Consider the following 18,636-nt stretch of genomic DNA (forward strand, 5'->3'; position numbering starts at 1 on the left):
GTATTGTGGCAAACAAATGATATAGGTGCAAGCCGCCACCTACTGTATTGGCTGTGTATCTGCCTACTGTTCTGTAGTATGTATTCATTACACTTTGTGAAACAATTGCCCTACCAACTAACCCTGCACCCATTAAAACCTCACCACTACTTTAGCCCGATCTAAACCTACTCCAGACCAGCAGCCTGGGAGAACGGGACACTATCGTTAAAAATATCTTGTAACTCTTCTGAAGTAAAATGCCTGTACACCCAATGTCAGCTAGGAATTATCGATTGTGGATTTACACCACAGATAAGGTTAGAGAATATTAATTCAAATTGTTAATACAATTTGTATAAATCTACTAGTAGCCTTGTTGGGTGTATTTCAAGGCAGGACATACTATATTTTAATCCACATGCCAAACCCAATAAAGAAACAAACTAACATTTTACAAATATGGTAATTTATGGGCAAAACAAAAACACAGATCAACGAGGTCATCTCTAGAAAAGAAAAACACACATCCTTTAATTTAGCCCACCATGGAAACAATGGTTCATTTGAGCATGAAAACTTCTATAGGAGAACCGAGGCACTTGTACTATGCATCTTGAATGTCACTTTATTATATACTACAGTATATTATGCTAATAAACTGCTTTAGTTTTGAGCCAAATAGTGCGTGTTTACAAGCTGCCCAGGCTATACTGTACAAATAGTTATCAATGACATGAGGTTCCAAATAAATATTGTATGTGTTCACAAGTTCTTGGGTATATTAACAGATTGTATAAAATATCTACACACATTTCAATTCTACTAAACACTCTTTACAATTGTACAAAACAAATTGGTCCACACTGTCGTTTTTGTCAAAATGGGTACATGTATAAACTCAAGTGTTAATTGACAAATACTAGTTACTTTTTTTTCTTCTCATGACTCTTTCTCATCTTTAAATGTTGTCTAGATGACATTGTTTTCTTTAAAATTCCCTTTTTATAATAAGAAAATAATGACAAGGTCTATCACCATTTCTTTCTATACATCCAAAATATATCTTCTAGATAAACACAGCTTGCAATTTGGTTAATATATTTCTTTTTTGCACACTGGCTCACTTTGAAGGCATTCTGTCTGCAGAATGACTGTGCATACAGGAAGTTAGACATCTACTTTCCCTGGCTCAGCTTTCTCTTCAGGTTCAATCTCTGGAACAACAAGGTCGTGCTTCAGCTTGCTCAGCTCAGTCCAGTTAAACCCCATCAGAACCTTAGTCTTCTTCTGTCGGAGCGCTTTCATACACCGGCTGCGCTTCGCTCCAAACAGAGACGCCACATCAGTCCTCTGGAACCACAGGCGGCCTGCCAGGGCCTCCATCTCTTTCCTAGACAGGTAGGGCCTCTGGTGGAAGTATCTGGTGAGGAATTCCTTTCTATCCTGGAAGGGAAGCATCTCCATTCCTGTGGGATCCAGCACCAGGGACACAGTGGGGTCGAATGTAAAAGCACCAGGTTTGGATTTGTGCCCCACCTGCTCCTTGGTGGCCCCCCCTGTCGCTTCCCTAGACCTACTCTGTCTGCTCTGATCCAGGGCAGCGGCCGGCACGCCACCGTTGATTGTCTGGGCATTTGGATCAGGGTTGATCAATCTCTCTGCATCCTTGGCTGCCTTGGGGGCACACCTGCAGCGCTGGACGTGTATGGAGATGGTTTTGGAAGTGGACTTGTCTGTGTACACCCCCAGGCAGTATACACACTTGAAGGCTGGGGCCTTTAGTATGGCATGTATAGTGGGTACAATGTGGTGCTTTGTCTTCAGATGGAGCTCGTAATCCTCCCCGTTCTGAGGCTTCTCTGGACAGAAGGGACAACCGTCTTTTGCTAGGTTTTGATATGCTGACTTGATGGACTCTCGTCTCAGCTTCAGATAGATCCGGTCTTTAGTCGACGTGACCAGAACCACGTTCAGCTCCTTGTCTGCCAGCAGGTCTTTAGGGACAGTTGCGCTCATGTCAAAAAAGGGAAACAAAAGGCCCCCCTGGGGATTGATGCCCAGACGATATTTCTCTTTGAGGACATCACAGTTGGATTTGTCTGAGAGCTTGTGTTCCTTACCCATGTGTTCCATGACTTGCTGGATGGAATAGAACACCAGTGGGCAGAGCAAACACTGCAGACCATGCAACAAATGCTGAAAAATACCCTTCTCCGACAATAACGTTTTACATCTTGTGCATTTCACTGTGTTATTCTCCATCTTCTTCAGAAATTGTGTCTGCACAGCCAACTCTTTGGGTTTCTCAGTGCCGTTGTCACCTTGTGTCTGGTTCATCACGGCTGTGCTAGGCGTTTGATTGGACACCGTACCGTTTCCCATGACGATAATAGTCGACGGCTTGTTCTGCTGTTGTAGAGTGGTCATGTTCTGCGTCACAAGCACACCTTTATTGACAATTTGGGTGACCCCAGCAGACTGGACTGGCATGGCAACCTGAACAGTTTCCAGTGTGTAGGTTGGCATGCCGTTTACCTTGTTGCCAGTAGGGACCAGACGGACAGACTGGGAGGACATGACGGCTCCTCTGGGACCAGACTGGGTCAACATAAGGGGCTGGGAACCACCACCCATCTTGTTTTGGACATTGATTTGGACACCAGGTGGAAGTAGGACCTGTCGGGGCTGTTGTTGTTGTTGTGGAACTCTAATTGTTATTGGTACCGGTTTGGTGGCATTCTGCTGGGTGTTGGACAGCATCATTCTGATGGGACCAGCTTTGACGAGTGTGGAGGTGGGCAAGGCAGCACGGTTCTGAAGAGAAGTCACAGCCTGCTGAGTGAGTATTAAGCCGTTTCCTCTTGGGCCCTGTGTTGGGAGGAACACGTGCCTCTGGTCTGGACCACACACAAGGGCCGTTGTGTTACTTGGAGCGGCCAGAAGCATAGTACCGGTGGAAGGGTTTTTTGATATGGACCTTCCGTTGGGTTGTTGTTGGTTACTGTTCTTGGAGACCAGAGAGACTACCTTTTGGACAGCCCTGGGAGCCAGGTTCGGAAGCTTCTGCTGCGGGCCGTTCCTTATGCTAGTTTTGAGGTTTGTGTTGACGTGTTCGACGATGAAGGGCCTGATGTGCGCGTGCAGTTCCTTGTGTTTGTCTGAGCTCAGAATGTGGTAGAGCAGGTGCTCTGACGTCTCCGCCGGCATGTTACACACCCTGCAGAAGAACGTGGACAATTTGACCCCGCCCGCTGTCTGTTCCGCTTCGTTCCGGTGACCATAGTAACGTTTCAACAACGATCCGTAGTGGTTCACCAGGACGTGTTTTCTCATGACATAGAACAGCGAGTCGTGGTACCCACAGCCTCGACACGAGTACTTGTCTCCTACGTCAGTGGTGGAGACTGAGTGGATGGTAGTATGGGACGTGGTGGAGGTTAAAGTACATGGGACACTGGTGGTTTTGGCTGAGCCCCCGTGGAACAGCTTGATGTGTTGATTGGTGACGTCAGGCTGGCTGATGAAGGAGCAGTTGGGGCAGGAGGACAGGGCGCTGATGTCCTCCTCCTCCTCGTGACAGCGCTGGACGTGTCCTCTGAAGGTGTACCATGACCGGGTAGAGAACCAGCACAGGGCACAGCATAGCATCTCCCTGCGATATGGCCACTGAGGGATTTAAATAATAATGATGAAGTGAGCATGTGATTTAAATATTAATGTTACATTTAAACTATAAAGTTAAGACATATTACTGTATTGCAACAGCTATTATGACAGAATAATAAATGACTTGTCCTCCACAATGATGAGCGTACCCTTTTTCTCCTTTTGCCATGGTAACCGTCCGTTAAATCCTCCCAGTCTGTGTTCTCAAAACAGTCGTCTCCTGCATCAAAGCATTTAAGATCCTGGAAAACAAATTATACCAAGAGAGGGTTAATGCAAAATGAATCTATCAATATTCTATTAAGAGTAGCCACAGTGAACAAAGTCCCACTAATATCTGTGCTTGAACATTTGTAGTGTAAAAACAGAACTTACATCCAACAACTTTTTGCAGTTGTCAAGTCCAATGTCACATAGAATATCTTTTACTCTCTTCCTTGATTGTCTGATTTTGTCCAATTTCTCCACTGGTAGTTGGTACATCTTTCCCCTGCACGAGCAAAACACAGCAGTAAATAAAAGGTTCATTTCACAAGCCAGAGGTAGGCCTAGCAACAAAAACAAGACATTTTAAATCAGTTGTTTTTGTATATACTGTAAACAATAACCACTTCAGTGTCAGTGATACAACGTAGCATTTAGTGGAGGTGTCTCTGGACTAGTAGGCCAAGCAAGCGGTTGCCCCTGAATCCCATAGTTATATATAAAATGATAACAACTTTGTCATTAGTCATTGTTGGCGGAAATGGTACTTTCCTCGATTTTCGTTACTGGCTACATGAACGCCATGCCAGCCAAAATGATCAGGCAAGTAATAAAACTTATAATTTGGTCACATCGTCTGCTGCGGAAAACTGCAGTTAAGACAAGTTACATAATTCTGTGAATGGCACACTGACAGTTGAATGTTACTGGCTAGCAAATAACTAGGAAGAATGAGCAGAGAAATACTAAATCACTGATAGTCAGGATGTATAATAATACTGCATCTACGCAAGCCAGCTAAAACAGTTGTTAGCTAGCTGGATGACTGATGCTAGCATCGCATTTTGCCTAATTTGCATGCACACACAGACAGGTCACTGAGGTAACTTCACCGCTCATACACATTTGGCGGCAGGATTTAAATATTTGGTGAATTGCAGCAACGTTTTGGACACAATGTTAATCATGCAGATATATACTGAAGATACATTTGGGAAAGTGTACCTTACACGACCTGGCAGTCGAAGAGAAAGCTCTCGACAGAGTGCGTGCTCGTGAGTCTGTTTTCACCAATCCGAGTGGAGAAGAGCTTAGGCGCGCGCACTACACGGCTATGAAAAATATACCATGAAATACTCGGCATGCACTTATCAAATCGTTTTCTTCGCCTATAATACCAATAATGGCATAATTTCCTCTATTTTTAGTCAACCATTTCTTTTGTTTGTTCTGTTGAAGAGCATCATCCAACTATTGATAGGAAACATGGCGCACAGGAAGTGAGGAAGTGACGTTTGCTCATTAACATATTGCATGGTCATGACCCTCCAATCAAATGAGTGTGTCTCTAATTCTTACCCTGGACCATTTTGAGCACAGTAGAACAATTGAGTTGACCTTGATCACCACTGGGGACCACACCTGTTGCCACCAGGTGTATCACACCCATCAATTCATATCATACCTGTTGCAGCTTGAGGCCCCCTGTGAAATCACACCTATGGGGAATAAACTACAATAAGTAAACATGGCATATCTTCATATTGAATATAGAATACATATAGATTTTTTTATGGAATACATATAGAATTCTAGAATTCAAATGGACACATTTGCCTGGTTCAATGAGAGACTTCTGCAGCTCTAAGTATTTCTGGTCAATGTAATTTCCCATAAGCAGAACATTATGACAACAAATATCATACCAGGTCAGAGGTGAGCTCTAGACAGGGTCAAGCATTAGGTACTTTAACAATATTTTTGATAACTTATCAGCAAGCATGGTCTACATCTGTATTGTTGAAGTGGGTCAGGGAGACTGTTTTGTTTCATCTTTGAGTTATCCCTATAGGCCTACTGTAAGCAAATCACAAATCACTGAAACTGTGGTTGATATTTAGCCCACATACTCTTTAATCAAAGCCTGTGGACAAAAGGGCTGAAAACTCACAGAAAACAAATGCCAGTGGCTCACACAGTTCATAATGTCACAGTTCATTATGTCACAGTTCATTATGTCACAATTCATAATGTCACAATTCATAATGACACAGTTCATTATGTCACAGTTCATTATGTCACAGTTCATAATGACACAATTCATAATGACACAGTTCATAATGTCACAGTTCATTATGTCACAGTTCATTATGTCACAATTCATAATGTCACAATTCATAATGACACAGTTCATTATGTCACAGTTCATAATGACACAGTTCATTATGTCACAATTCATGTCACAGTTCATAATGACACAGTTCATAATGTCACAGTTCATAATGACACAGTTCATTATGTCACAATTCATGTCACAGTTCATAATGACAGTTCATAATGACACAGTTCATAATGACACAGTTCATAATGACACAGTTCATAATGACACAGTTCATAATGTCACAGTTCATAATGACACAGTTCATAATGACACAGTTCATAATGACACTGTTCATAATGACACTATTCATAATGACACTGTTCATAATGACACAGTTCATAATGACACAGTTCATAATGACACAGTTCATAATGACAGTTCATAATGACACAGTTCATAATGTCACAGTTCATAATGACACAGTTCATAATGACAGTTCATAATGACACAGTTCATAATGACACAGTTCATAATGACACAGTTCATAATGACACAGTTCATAATGACAGTTCATAATGACAGTTCATAATGACACAGTTCATAATGACAGTTCATAATGACACAGTTCATAATGACACAGTTCATAATGACACAGTTCATAATGTCACAGTTCATAATGACACAGTTCATAATGACAGTTCATAATGACACAGTTCATAATGTCACAATTCATAATGACATAGTTCATAATGTCACAGTTCATAATGTCACAATTCATAATGACACAGTTCATAATGACACAGTTCATTATGTCACAGTTCATTATGTCACAGTTCATTATGTCACAGTTCATAATGACACAGTTCATAATGTCACAGTTCATAATGACACAGTTCATAATGACAGTTCATAATGACACAGTTCATAATGTCACAATTCATAATGACACAGTTCATAATGACACAATTCATAATGACACAATTCATAATGACATTGGGACACACGTAATGGCTTGATATTTTGGTAAGGGGATAGTTAAGGATTTATTCCTCATAAATGGCATTAGACATATTTATTTAACCTTTATTTAACCAGGCAAGTCAGTTAAGAACAAATTCTTATTTACAATGAGGGCCAATTGTGCGCCGCCCTATGGGACTCCCAATCACGGCCCGGTTGTGATACAGTCTGGAATCGAACCAGGGTCTGTAGTGACACCTTTAGCACTGAGATGCAGTGCCTTAGACCGCTGTGCCACTTGGGAGACATAATAGAACCACAACAGTGCTGTAGCTTTAATAATACATTCCCTCTACTCAATGCATCAGCAGTACATATAAAGGACATGTACATTCCCAGTATAACAACAAGTGCCAAAACTGGATTTACTAATAATACATAATGGTGTTTCATGACTATTTCCATATTAAATGCTGAGGCGCTCCGCTTTGTGGTTTCACATGTGCTGAGAGACTGACGCTGAGAGGGACAACATTTAAGTGGGTTCTAAAGGTCAGATCCCTGAATTCACAATGAATCATCAACACCCTATTCCCTTTACAGTGCACTACTTGTGACCAGGGTCCAGGTCAAAGCAGTGCGCTATATAGGAAATGGGGTGACATTTGGAACCCAGCCAATAACAAACGTCTCCTCAGTCTCAAGTATAGAAAAGGTATAACAAAGGCTGGCAGTGTCTGTAGCACAGGAGGTTGGTGGCACCTTAATTAGGGAGGACAGGCTTGTGGTAATGGCTGGAGCAGAATGAGTGGAATGGTATCAAAAACATCAAACACGTGATTTCATCAAACACGTGTTTTATACCATACCATTCACTTAATTCTGGCCATTTTTATGTGCCGTCCTCCCCTCCCTGTGGTTTGTAGTGTTCTAGAATCTGACTGTAGAATCAGAAGGTGATGACCATTCCGTCCTCTCCCCAGCATCGCCCTGTGGTTTGTAGTGTTCTAGAATCTGACAGTAGAATCACAAGGTGATGACCATTCCGTCCTCCTCCACCCCTCCCCTCTGTAGCACCAGGCTGCGTCGTAGCTCTGTCCTCAGGGTGAGCAGGCTGCTGTGGTTAAACACACCTCCATTCATCTCCCTGATGGCTGGGCTGCTGCCATAGTGCTGCTGCAGGGTCAGGTCTCGGTTCAGTCTGAGGTTCAGGTTAGTGAGGCTGGGCTGTGAGTGATAGGAGGTTGAGGAGATGACAGAGTAAGGCCGACGGGGAGGGCGCCGGGTGGATGGCCTAGGAGAAGGCCTAGGACTCTGCTGGGGCTGGGACCAAGCCTGGGAACGGGAGGCTGTGGAGGTGGATGCACTGGAGCGACGGGATGAGTTTCTGAGTCTTCTCTCAATCACAATGTCCAAGTCCTCGTCGCTCTGCAGCTCGTCATCAGTGAAGCTGTAGGCTCCCACACAGATGGGCATGCTGTGGTAACTCTGACAGATGGGCATGCTGTGGTAACTCTGGTAGTCTAAAGAGCTGACACTGCCTGAGTTTATCCCCGACATCCAGCTGCCGGTACGCACTATGTTATTACGCTGGTTCACCGGCTTCACCGTGATGATAAGATTGTGACTGTTTGCGATCATCATGTCTGTCACCTGGTCTAACACCTTGCCCATCACCTCAATCCCATTCACCTCTAGCACCTGGTCGTTGATGGCCAGCAGCCCTGTGCTCTCAGCCAGGCCTCCAGGGACCAGCCGTGAGATGAAGATCCCAGGTACCTTCTCCAGGCCGTGGGGAGTCACCCTCACAGTGGTCCCATCCCGGATATAGAACCCCAGGGGCCTCTCTGAGCCCTGGCGGTAAAGGCGCACCCGGCGCTGAGATGCGGGCAGGAAATCTGTGTCAATAATGGACGAGATGGGACGGAAGTCTTGCGGCCTGCTGATGTGGACCGTGGGCCTTTTGCGGTTCACGTCGACGCGTGGGAGGGGGATCACTGGCACCTTCCTCCGGCGTGTCACAGTGGCATTAGGGCAGAAGGTATTGTCGTCTACTTCCTCTGTGAACAGGAAGTCTGTTAGTACACGTCTTGAAAAGCAAAACTTATCAAATGCCTCAACTAGTCTAATTACCATAAGGGCTACAATGCAACTAAACGGATGCATTTTGTGTTTTACTGTGTGGGTCAATGTGGGCAAGAAACAACTTCTGACTGAGCACAACAACCAGGGCATAAATCATACTGTCAACATCAGAAAGGATTGCAGCAGAATATGTTCTGATTCACTACAAACTATATAAACAGGAGTTCCTGAGGTTACATAAACAAGGGAAACAAATGTAGTTAGTCCATCATGTTAACAAACATACAGAAATAGCAGCGCACAGCAATTACATGAAAATAAACATAAACCCTGGACAACTAAATGACTTCCCCTTCTGCTGCTGGTGGAGACACACATAAACAACTTTCCTGATGCAAACTCTGATAAATCCCTTGTGAAGAAAGCATGCAAGAAGGATATTTGAATTCCAGTCTCAGTCTTGGATGATATGTTATCTCAGTGTTATTGAAGCCTATCGATGTTACCTGGTTTTTATTACATTTTTAATGACAGACAACCATAATAACTGGCTTAGTCTTGCATAATTACAGTTAGTTGTGTTTAGGGCTTTAGAGTAAAACAACTGGCTGGTCTGGTCTGTTCTGGGTGTATACCTTGTCTCTGTATGAAGATCCGCAGTAAGGTGGGAGCAGTGGACACGGCCTTGCAGAAGTTGTCATCGTTATTGATGGGTAGTAGCTCTCCCTGGATATCTGCATAGCCAATTATGACATCAATGCTGGTTAGACGGTGCAGGCACAGGATGAGCTTGTAGAAATCTTGGAACTCCCCAGGGTTGGAGCGGTCAATGGAAAACCTTCTGAACTCTGCTCCATACTAAAGACACAATTTTTCGGAGAAACTTTGAACGATAAAGAAAAGCTGTCCTTTCCATACAATTCATTGACCAATGTGATTTTGATATTGAGTGTCAGCAATGTATTAGGCTACTGGACTAAACTAAGATGATATGGAGCAATATATATATATATATATACATGTACCTGTAGCTCAGCCAAGGACTGTGAGCAGAAAATCTATCTAGTTTATAGCCATAATATTGGCTATTACATATGCAGGTAATAACACATTACTTATAATCTAAAAAATAATGTTATGACAGGTAAAAATAGAAATTAATGGGTGGATGGACCAACAAATTGATGGTAAACAGATGATCTCATACCATAAAAGCATTAAAAAAACGACAGTAGCCTACACTAGGATGACATATTGGTTGTAGAACTATATATAATTTTAGTCAAGTACCGTTATTCTTCTATTTATCCGGAGGTCATTGCGCAGCTAGACAGCATCCTCTCCAAATGGAACAATAGTCAGCCCATAAAACAGGATGCCCAACTCCCGCCCGGCTACTTACTTTGCTTTTCACTTCCACTGTCGCACGATACTGCAAAGACTGCGATTTACTTAAGCTCCGATTCATTTTCTTATTCTTCAGAGCCCCACGGGTTCTGTGTGGGTTGTAGACTACTACGTCTGTGGGTTCAGTTTGATCCACTGTCTGCTGCCTGTGCGTAAAGTTACGCTTCTTCATACAAAGCCGTTTTCCCGTACTTCTGCGGGAGGAGTTACTGCTTTCTTCTGTCACATAAAAAGACTGTGTTGTTCCCCGCTGACTGGTGCGGGACCGGGGCAGACGGATTGGGTAAAGTTAACCATCATGACATCACCGCCCCCATCCTTTCCATAGCTTCCCTCTCCTCTCCACCGGAGGACGCAGTTTCTTCTCTTAAGTGCTGTAGGGATTGATTACATTGACCTACTAAATATCTTGTAACCTTGCTTCAGATTGACTAAATATTTATAACATTTGAATTACATATTTGTGACGCATTAATACACAAAATAATACAGATTTGTCAAGTTGTTTATTGTGCAGTTAGAAATAGAGTATGCATAATGCTCTAAACCTTTATAATCAGTGGTTATAATTAGTTAAATCAACAGTCAATATGAAGTGATATAAATTACAGTACATTTCCATGTACTGTATGAGAAGGCATATTCACCATTGAGAAGCAATATATTCCATTTCTATCCAACATTGTATTATCTATAGTGTCATAACTTATATAGAATTGTCCAGGGCGGAGCTATGATTAGGTGCTTATTAATGTGGATGGTGAAGACTTCTCTGATCAGTGACACTGCTGCATTGTGGTGCCTAAGTTTCAATACTAAATATCTTATTTTCCTCCTCTCCTTTCCTTCATCCCCGCTGGATAGATTTACCGCATCGTCCTCCTTCCTTTCACATTCTGCTAGATCAGTGATCGTGGAAGTTAGGACCCTCTAAGGCAGGTCTTCTACAACAATGGTTCCTGAGGGGTCGGCAGGGGGAGTGCGGGGGTCTCCCCCAATTATTATTATTTTTTATTTTTTAAAGGAATTCAGTCCGGCTTTAAACTTACTTTTGAAAGTTGTAATAGTAGAATGCACAAGGTGCAATTTTGAAATAGGGTAGTGCATCATCAGTTCCTCTTGTCATGTCAGTGATTGCAGACCTTAGAGAGCTACTTATAACTTGTCAGAAATGTCCAGATCAACTAGCCTATGTCAGCTAATGTTTTTTTTTCTTTAGGTTTTTTTAACCCATAGGTATTGTTGTAAAAAAAAATCACACAAATATCACATGAATACACATTAGACATGACAAAATGGGTAGAATTGCAGGAAATAGGCTTTAAACCTGCAACATTCTCTCCACCAACAAGAGGAGTGTGAACAGTTTGTGTCATGAACATTGCTTGTGCCCATAGAAATAGACGTGGCGCGGGATGTTCCCCAAAGCTGGAAGGGGGGCACCCCGAGGGCCGCACTGAAAGTGTGTTGTATTTCCTTGCCGTCAAAATGTGAGAGAAAAAAATAGTCCTTTATCCATCATTTTAGAAATTTGCTCCCTGACTGTGTAGCTTTAATTTCGGGGATTATTAGCGAGCTGGACACAGTCAAGATACTGTATGAATGTTTCCTAAATATTTGAGGCTATTCAAACCACCCATGGGCCGGATTGGACCCCCTCGTGTGCCGGGGCCGTATGTTTGACACCCCTGCTCTAAGGCAGCTAGTTAAAACTGGCATGGAGGGTCCAGGGAGATTCCTGAGGAATAGGGTGAAGTTGCCCCTAGATCCCGATTTTGGTTTAAAACTTTGCATTTTGCCCACTAATGGTTCAGGTTAGGATTGGGGGAATGGAAACTGATCCTAGATCTGTGCCTAGAGGAAACTTCTGTGACCTACACCTTGACCTCATCAGGAGGCTGGTTCCCTCCTAGTACTGCCAGGGCGTTGGTCACCATCTTCTCCACCATTATCTGCGTCGTCTCAACGGAGTGGGTCCCTATGTGGGGCAGGATGATGACATTTGGAAGAGCAGCAAGGGGGTGGCCTCTGTCCAGGCAAAAACAAACAGAAATGTGTCATTTGAGGGTTATACAGTGCCTAAAGAAAGTCTTTTCAAAAATGTAACTTGGCCACTCAGGAACCTTCACTGTCTTCTTGGTAGATTTGGCTTTGTGTTGTAGGTTATTGTCCTGCCGAAGCAGGTTTTCCTCTAGGATTTTGCCTGTGCTTAGCTCCATCCTGCTTTTTTTCATCCTGAAAAACACCCCGTCTTTGCCGATGCCAAACATACCCACACCATGCTTGAAAATAAAGAGGCAGTTACTCAGTGACGTGTTGGACTTGCTCCTAACATAAAGCTTTTAGGACAAAAAAGTATATTCCTTTGCCATGTATTATTTTAGTGCCTTTTTGAATGTTATGGGAATATGAATGTTTTGGGAAAAATGTATTCTGTATATTTGTATTCTTCTTTTCACTCTGTCGTTTAGGTTATTGTGGAGTCACTACAATGTTGTTGATCCATCCTCAGTTTTCTCCCAGCCATTGAGCTCTGTAGCTGTTTTAAAATTCCCAATGGCCTCACGGTGACATTCCTAAGCAGTTTCCTTCCTGTCCTGCAGCTCAGTTCAGAAGGACGACTGCATCTTTGATGTGTTTGTGTGATTTAATACATCATCCACAGCATCATTATTAACTTGACCAAGATATATTTAAAGTCCGATTTGTTATTGTTACCCATCTACCAATCACTGCCCTTCATTATGAGGCTTTCGGAAAATTCCCTGGTCTTTGTAGTTGAATCCGTGCTTAAAATACTTGACTGAGGGACCTTACAGATGGTGTATGTATGGGGGACAGAGGAAGGGGTAGTCATTCAAACATCATGTCAACCTCTATCTACAACCTCTCACTCTCACACAGAGTGAGTCCATATAACTTAATATCTACAACCTCTCACTCTCACACAGAGTGAGTCCATATAACTTAATATCTACAACCTCTCACTCTCACACAGAGTGAGTCCATATAACTTAATATCTACAACCTCTCCCTCTCACACAGAGTGAGTCCATATAACTTAATATCTACAACCTCTCACTCTCACACAGAGTGAGTCCATATAACTTAATATCTACAACCTCTCACTCTCACACAGAGTGAGTCCATATAACTTAAGTGATTCCTTAAGCCAAATTTGACTTCCGAACTAATTTAGGCTTGCCCAAACAAAGGGGGTGAATACTTATGAAATTTCTATATTTGAGTTATGTCATTTGTATTAATTTGTAACATTTTCACCTTGACATTATGGCGTACTCTGGAGCGCTTGATGAATACAGGCCTTGGAGGCTAAAAGGAGTCGTCAGGTTTTACAGACACGGCCATTGGTAGGGGTTCAGGGTATCAGTCTAACATTGGTAGAGGTTCAGGGTATCAGTCTAACATTGGTAGGCGTTCAGGGTATCAGTCTAACATTGGTAGGCGTTCAGGGTAGCAGTCTAACATTGGTAGGGGTTCAGGGTATCAGTCTAACATTGGTAGGGGTTCAGGGTATCAGTCTTACATTGGTAGGGGTTCAGGGTATCAGTCTAACATTGGTAGGGGTTCAGGGTATCAGTCTTACATTGGTAGGGGTTTAGGGTATCAGTCTTACATTGGTAGGGGTTCAGGGTATCAGTCTTACATTGGTAGGGGTTCAGGGTATCAGTCTAACATTGGTAGGGGTTCAGGGTATCAGTCTAACATTGATAGGGGTTTAGGGTATCAGTCTAACATTGGTAGGGGTTTAGGGTATCAGTCTAACATTGGTAGGGGTTCAAGGTATCAGTCTTACATTGGTAGGGGTTCAGGGTATCAGTCTAACATTGGTAGGGGTTCAGGGTATCAGTCTAACATTGGTAGGGGTTCAGGGTATCAGTCTTACATTGGTAGGGGTTCAGGGTATCAGTCTAACATTGGTAGGGGTTCAGGGTATCAGTCTTACATTGGTAGGGGTTCAGGGTATCAGTCTAACATTGGTAGGGGTTCAGGGTATCAGTCTTACATTGGTAGGGGTTCAGGGTATCAGTCTAACATTGGTAGGGGTTCAGGGTATCAGTCTTACATTGGTAGGGGTTCAGGGTATCAGTCTTACATTGGTAGGGGTTCAGGGTATCAGTCTAACATTGGTAGGGGTTCAGGGTATCAGTCTAACATTGGTAGGGGTTCAGGGTATCAGTCTAACATTGGTAGGGGTTCAGGGTATCAGTCTAACATTGGTAGGCGTTCAGGGTATCAGTCTAACATTGGTAGGGGTTCAGGGTATCAGTCTAACATTGGTAGGGGTTCAGGGTATCAGTCTTACATTGGTAGGGGTTCAGGGTATCAGTCTAACATTGGTAGGGGTTCAGGGTATCAGTCTTACATTGGTAGGGGTTCAGGGTATCAGTCTAACATTGGTATGGGTTCAGGGTATCAGTCTAACATTTGGTAGGGGTTCAGGGTATCAGTCTTACATTGATAGGGGTTCAGGGTATCAGTCTAACATTGGTAGGGGTTCAGGGTATCAGTCTTACATTGGTAGGGGTTCAGGGTATCAGTCTTACATTGGTAGGGGTTCAGGGTATCAGTCTAACATTGGTAGGGGTTCAGGGTATCAGTCTTACATTGGTAGGGGTTCCGGGTATCAGTCTTACATTGGTAGGGGTTCAGGGTATCAGTCTTACATTGGTAGGGGTTCAGGGTATCAGTCTTACATTGGTAGGGGTTCAGGGTATCAGTCTTACATTGGTAGGGGTTCAGGGTATCAGTCTTACATTGGTAGGGGTTCAGGGTATCAGTCTTACATTGGTAGGGGTTCAGGGTATCAGTCTTACATTGGTAGGGGTTCAGGGTATCAGTCTAACATTGGTATGGGTTCAGGGTATCAGTCTAACATTTGGTAGGGGTTCAGGGTATCAGTCTTACATTGGTAGGGGTTCAGGGTATCAGTCTAACATTGGTAGGGGTTCAGGGTATCAGTCTAACATTGGTAGGGGTTCAGGGTATCAGTCTTACATTGGTAGGGGTTCAGGGTATCAGTCTAACATTTGGTAGGGGTTCAGGGTATCAGTCTTACATTGGTAGGGGTTCAGGGTATCAGTCTAACATTGGTAGGGGTTCAGGGTATCAGTCTTACATTGGTAGGGGTTCAGGGTATCAGTCTTACATTGGTAGGGGTTCAGGGTATCAGTCTAACATTGGTAGGGGTTCAGGCTATCAGTCTTACATTGTTAGGGGTTCAGGGTATCAGTCTTACAATGGTAGGGGTTCAGGGTATCAGTCTTACATTGGTAGGGGTTCAGGGTATCAGTCTAACATTGGTAGGGGTTCAGGCTATCAGTCTTACATTGTTAGGGGTTCAGGCTATCAGTCTTACATTGTTAGGGGTTCAGGGTATCAGTCTTACATTGGTAGGGGTTCAGGGTAGGTCACATCCAGTGCAGCGGCTCGGATCACTTTCTTCTGGAGGGCTTCCACCAACGCATCTTGGTCTACAACAAGGCCTGTGAAAACGAATGCTCCAATGTTTATTACATTTGTTATGGCGAGTTAGAGTCTGATCACAATAACTATAGCGTGAATCTAACTTTAGATCCTTGTGTGTGGCTCACATTTTGTACAATGCTCTAATTTACACCAATGCATGATTTACGTGAAAGTTGTAAGTTCATCTGCCCATAGATCTCAAGTCAGGATTTAGTCTTATGTGTGTCAGGTCCATAGATATAGAATCACTGATTTACTGCTACGGGGACACTCATAATGACCTGAATGGGGAGGGCCATTCTACTTATTCTAACTCTATGGTCTGGTTATACCTCTACTGATGTTGATGAGAGTGCTGGTAGGTTTCATCATGGCTAGTTCCTTGGAACCGATCAGTTTCTGGGTGGCAGGTGACAGGTTCACCACCACCATCACAAAGTCTGACTGCTGGAGCAGATCCTTCATGTTGGCACAGTACATCGCCCCCACTGCTCTCTCTTCCTCTTTCCTGGAAAGAAAGAAAATATGAAAATATAAGTAAAGAAACCACAATCACATTGTCTTTAGAATAAATTAAAGATTAAAGAAGTCTGTTTGGGTACAGAGTCTGTGTTACAGTGAGTTTAGAGATAAATCCTTAGTTTGAATAAGTAAATGAGTAGTAAATGAATGAACAGGGTGAATATGTAGCTTTCAGAATCACACAGCAGACCCATGTCTAAAACTTAACCACAGCCATACTACTGTCTATAACAAGGTCCTGCATCATACAGCAGACCCATGTCTAAACCTTAACCACAGCCATACTACTGTCTATAACAAGGTCCTGCATCACACAGCAGACCCATGTCTAAACCTTAACCACAGCCATACTACTGTCTAGATTGAATAACGTCCTGCTGATTTAATTTGACCTGCATTTGATGTACTTTTGATGTAAAGTGTCTTTGAGTGTTTGGAACGTATGTCAAATAAAGTGTATTATTACTACCTGCGGTTCCTGTTATGATAGAGGATCTTCATATCAAATGCCTGGGCCCTCCTGGCCACCTTGTATCCTATCCTCCCCATACCGATGATGCCCAGGGTGGCCCCGCTGACGTCCATACCCATGGAGCTCTCTGGCAAGTTCTCATTGTTGTGGGTTAGGGAGTAATGGTGACCTGTAGGAATATGATAAGGAATAGAAGGGGTTTCATTCTCTCACTTTATGGGCGGGTTCCCCCGGAAACAGATTAAGACTAGTCCTGGATTAAAAAGCACTTTCAATGGAGATTCTTCATTGAACATTCTTTTAAATCCAGAATTTGGCTTCATCTGTGTATGGGAAACTGGCCCTATATGTTGAATGAGAAACAACTAACTCTGAGTCTCTAACATACAGTAGGCCTACCTTCGACGATCTTCCTTGCAGACGCCAGCATCAGACCCATCCCGATGTCGGCAGTGGCGTTGTCAACAACATGAGGGGTGTTGCACACCTTCACCCCAAAGCTGTTGATCATGGGTATGTCCAGATGGTCCACTCCCACCCCTCCGTTAACCACCACCTTGAGGTTAGGCAGAGACTGCATCAGACCTCTGTCAACTTTCAGGGCAACGCTCCATACAAATACTGCTTTGACCTTTCCTGACAGATTCTTCTGGTCTAGCGGGAATGTCTCGTATGGGATAATGGTGAAGTGTTTCTCGACAACAGGTGCAAAGCATTTGTAGATGCCTCCAGGCGCTCCGAATGTAGTGGCCAGTATGCAGGGCTTCTCCATGTTGATCTGAATGAGGATAAAATCAACCATAGTATTTGAATGATTCTATATATATTCTATATATATTCTAATCATTCTATTTCAATGGCATTCAACATAACGTTTATGGAACAGTACACGGAGAAGAACGCTTTGGATATCCTATAATCGTGTTTTCTGTTTTCACAATTGTTTCAAAATGTAGAATACAATAGAGTAGTTATTTCAGAATGCAAATGCATTTTAACCAATTCTAAATTTCCAAAAGATCATTCACTGTTTAAGTAAACTTTCTGCAGGTTTAACGGTCAATCTACTGTATGTCAAGATTCGTCTGCAACAGTCGGCTATCAAAGCTCAGAGGTCACTACGTAAACAAAATAGTCTAAAGAAACATTTGCTTCGTCAAAACATGATCATAAAAGTATATTTCACTTCCTTACCAGTTGGGATATTGTGCGCGTTCCTCCAAATGACAACAGTGGAGTCTTCAATCTGTGTATCAAATGGAACATGTCATGTCTGTCTGACAGCCAGGCGCGATTAATCCACTACCGTTTCACCGATGAAAGGAGGCTTTAGTCTGTGAAATATTCACAGAGCTCTGTACAACATGCCAATGGGAAGAAGATAAACATTAATCCACTAACCCACTCTGTCCTAGATAACAGAGTATGTAGCGACAGATAATCAACTCAAGAGAGATAGAGTTCTAAAACTTCTCTCTCAAATGAATAACCTCTAAAACATCTACATCAGACTGTCCTAAAAAATCATCATCATCAGACTGTCCTAAAACATCAACACCGGACTGTCCTAAAACATCAACATCGTCAGACTGTCCTAAAACATCAACATCCGGCTGTCCTAAAACATCATCAACATCAGACTGTCCTAAAACATCAACATCAGACTGTCCTAAAACATCAACATCAGACTGTCCTAAAGCAACAGCAGACTGTCCTAAAGCAACAGCAGACTGTCCTAAAACATCAA

General features: G+C 43.0%; 3 protein-coding genes across 6 annotated transcripts; all 3 read right to left on the reverse strand.

Annotated features, from left to right (window-relative positions):
* Positions 1–426: 426 nt before the first annotated feature.
* On the reverse strand, positions 427–5,342 carry LOC129846868 (activity-dependent neuroprotective protein 2a-like). Of its 3 annotated transcripts, none has more exons than XM_055914650.1 (4): positions 4,863–5,342; positions 4,024–4,138; positions 3,798–3,890; positions 427–3,648 (listed from the first exon to the last, which is right to left on the reverse strand). In XM_055914650.1, the coding sequence occupies exons 1-4, from the start codon at positions 4,994–4,996 to the stop codon at positions 1,150–1,152; spliced, it is 2,841 nt and encodes a 946-aa protein (XP_055770625.1). In that variant the 5' UTR covers positions 4,997–5,342; the 3' UTR covers positions 427–1,149. The 3 variants fall into 3 exon arrangements, with proteins under 3 accessions (XP_055770625.1, XP_055770626.1, XP_055770627.1); XM_055914651.1 differs by having other exon boundaries at positions 4,858–4,954; XM_055914652.1 differs by having other exon boundaries at positions 4,868–4,951.
* Positions 5,343–5,742: 400 nt separating this feature from the next.
* Positions 5,743–10,716, reverse strand: LOC129846870 (partitioning defective 6 homolog gamma-like). The gene is made up of 3 exons (XM_055914661.1): positions 10,401–10,716; positions 9,634–9,856; positions 5,743–8,973 (listed from the first exon to the last, which is right to left on the reverse strand). The coding sequence occupies exons 1-3, from the start codon at positions 10,575–10,577 to the stop codon at positions 7,940–7,942; spliced, it is 1,434 nt and encodes a 477-aa protein (XP_055770636.1). The 5' UTR covers positions 10,578–10,716; the 3' UTR covers positions 5,743–7,939.
* Positions 10,717–10,892: 176 nt separating this feature from the next.
* LOC129846873 (putative 2-hydroxyacid dehydrogenase SE_1879) lies at positions 10,893–18,339 on the reverse strand. Of its 2 annotated transcripts, none has more exons than XM_055914663.1 (6): positions 18,084–18,331; positions 17,289–17,667; positions 16,887–17,058; positions 16,228–16,403; positions 15,816–15,912; positions 10,893–12,433 (listed from the first exon to the last, which is right to left on the reverse strand). In XM_055914663.1, the coding sequence occupies exons 1-6, from the start codon at positions 18,153–18,155 to the stop codon at positions 12,280–12,282; spliced, it is 1,050 nt and encodes a 349-aa protein (XP_055770638.1). In that variant the 5' UTR covers positions 18,156–18,331; the 3' UTR covers positions 10,893–12,279. The 2 variants fall into 2 exon arrangements, with proteins under 2 accessions (XP_055770638.1, XP_055770639.1); XM_055914664.1 differs by having other exon boundaries at positions 12,386–12,433; positions 15,786–15,912; positions 18,084–18,339.
* Positions 18,340–18,636: the final 297 nt, after the last annotated feature.

The sequence above is a fragment of the Salvelinus fontinalis genome, unplaced genomic scaffold (assembly GCF_029448725.1).
Source record: "Salvelinus fontinalis isolate EN_2023a unplaced genomic scaffold, ASM2944872v1 scaffold_0633, whole genome shotgun sequence".
In the NCBI taxonomy this organism is placed as follows: domain Eukaryota; kingdom Metazoa; phylum Chordata; class Actinopteri; order Salmoniformes; family Salmonidae; genus Salvelinus; species Salvelinus fontinalis.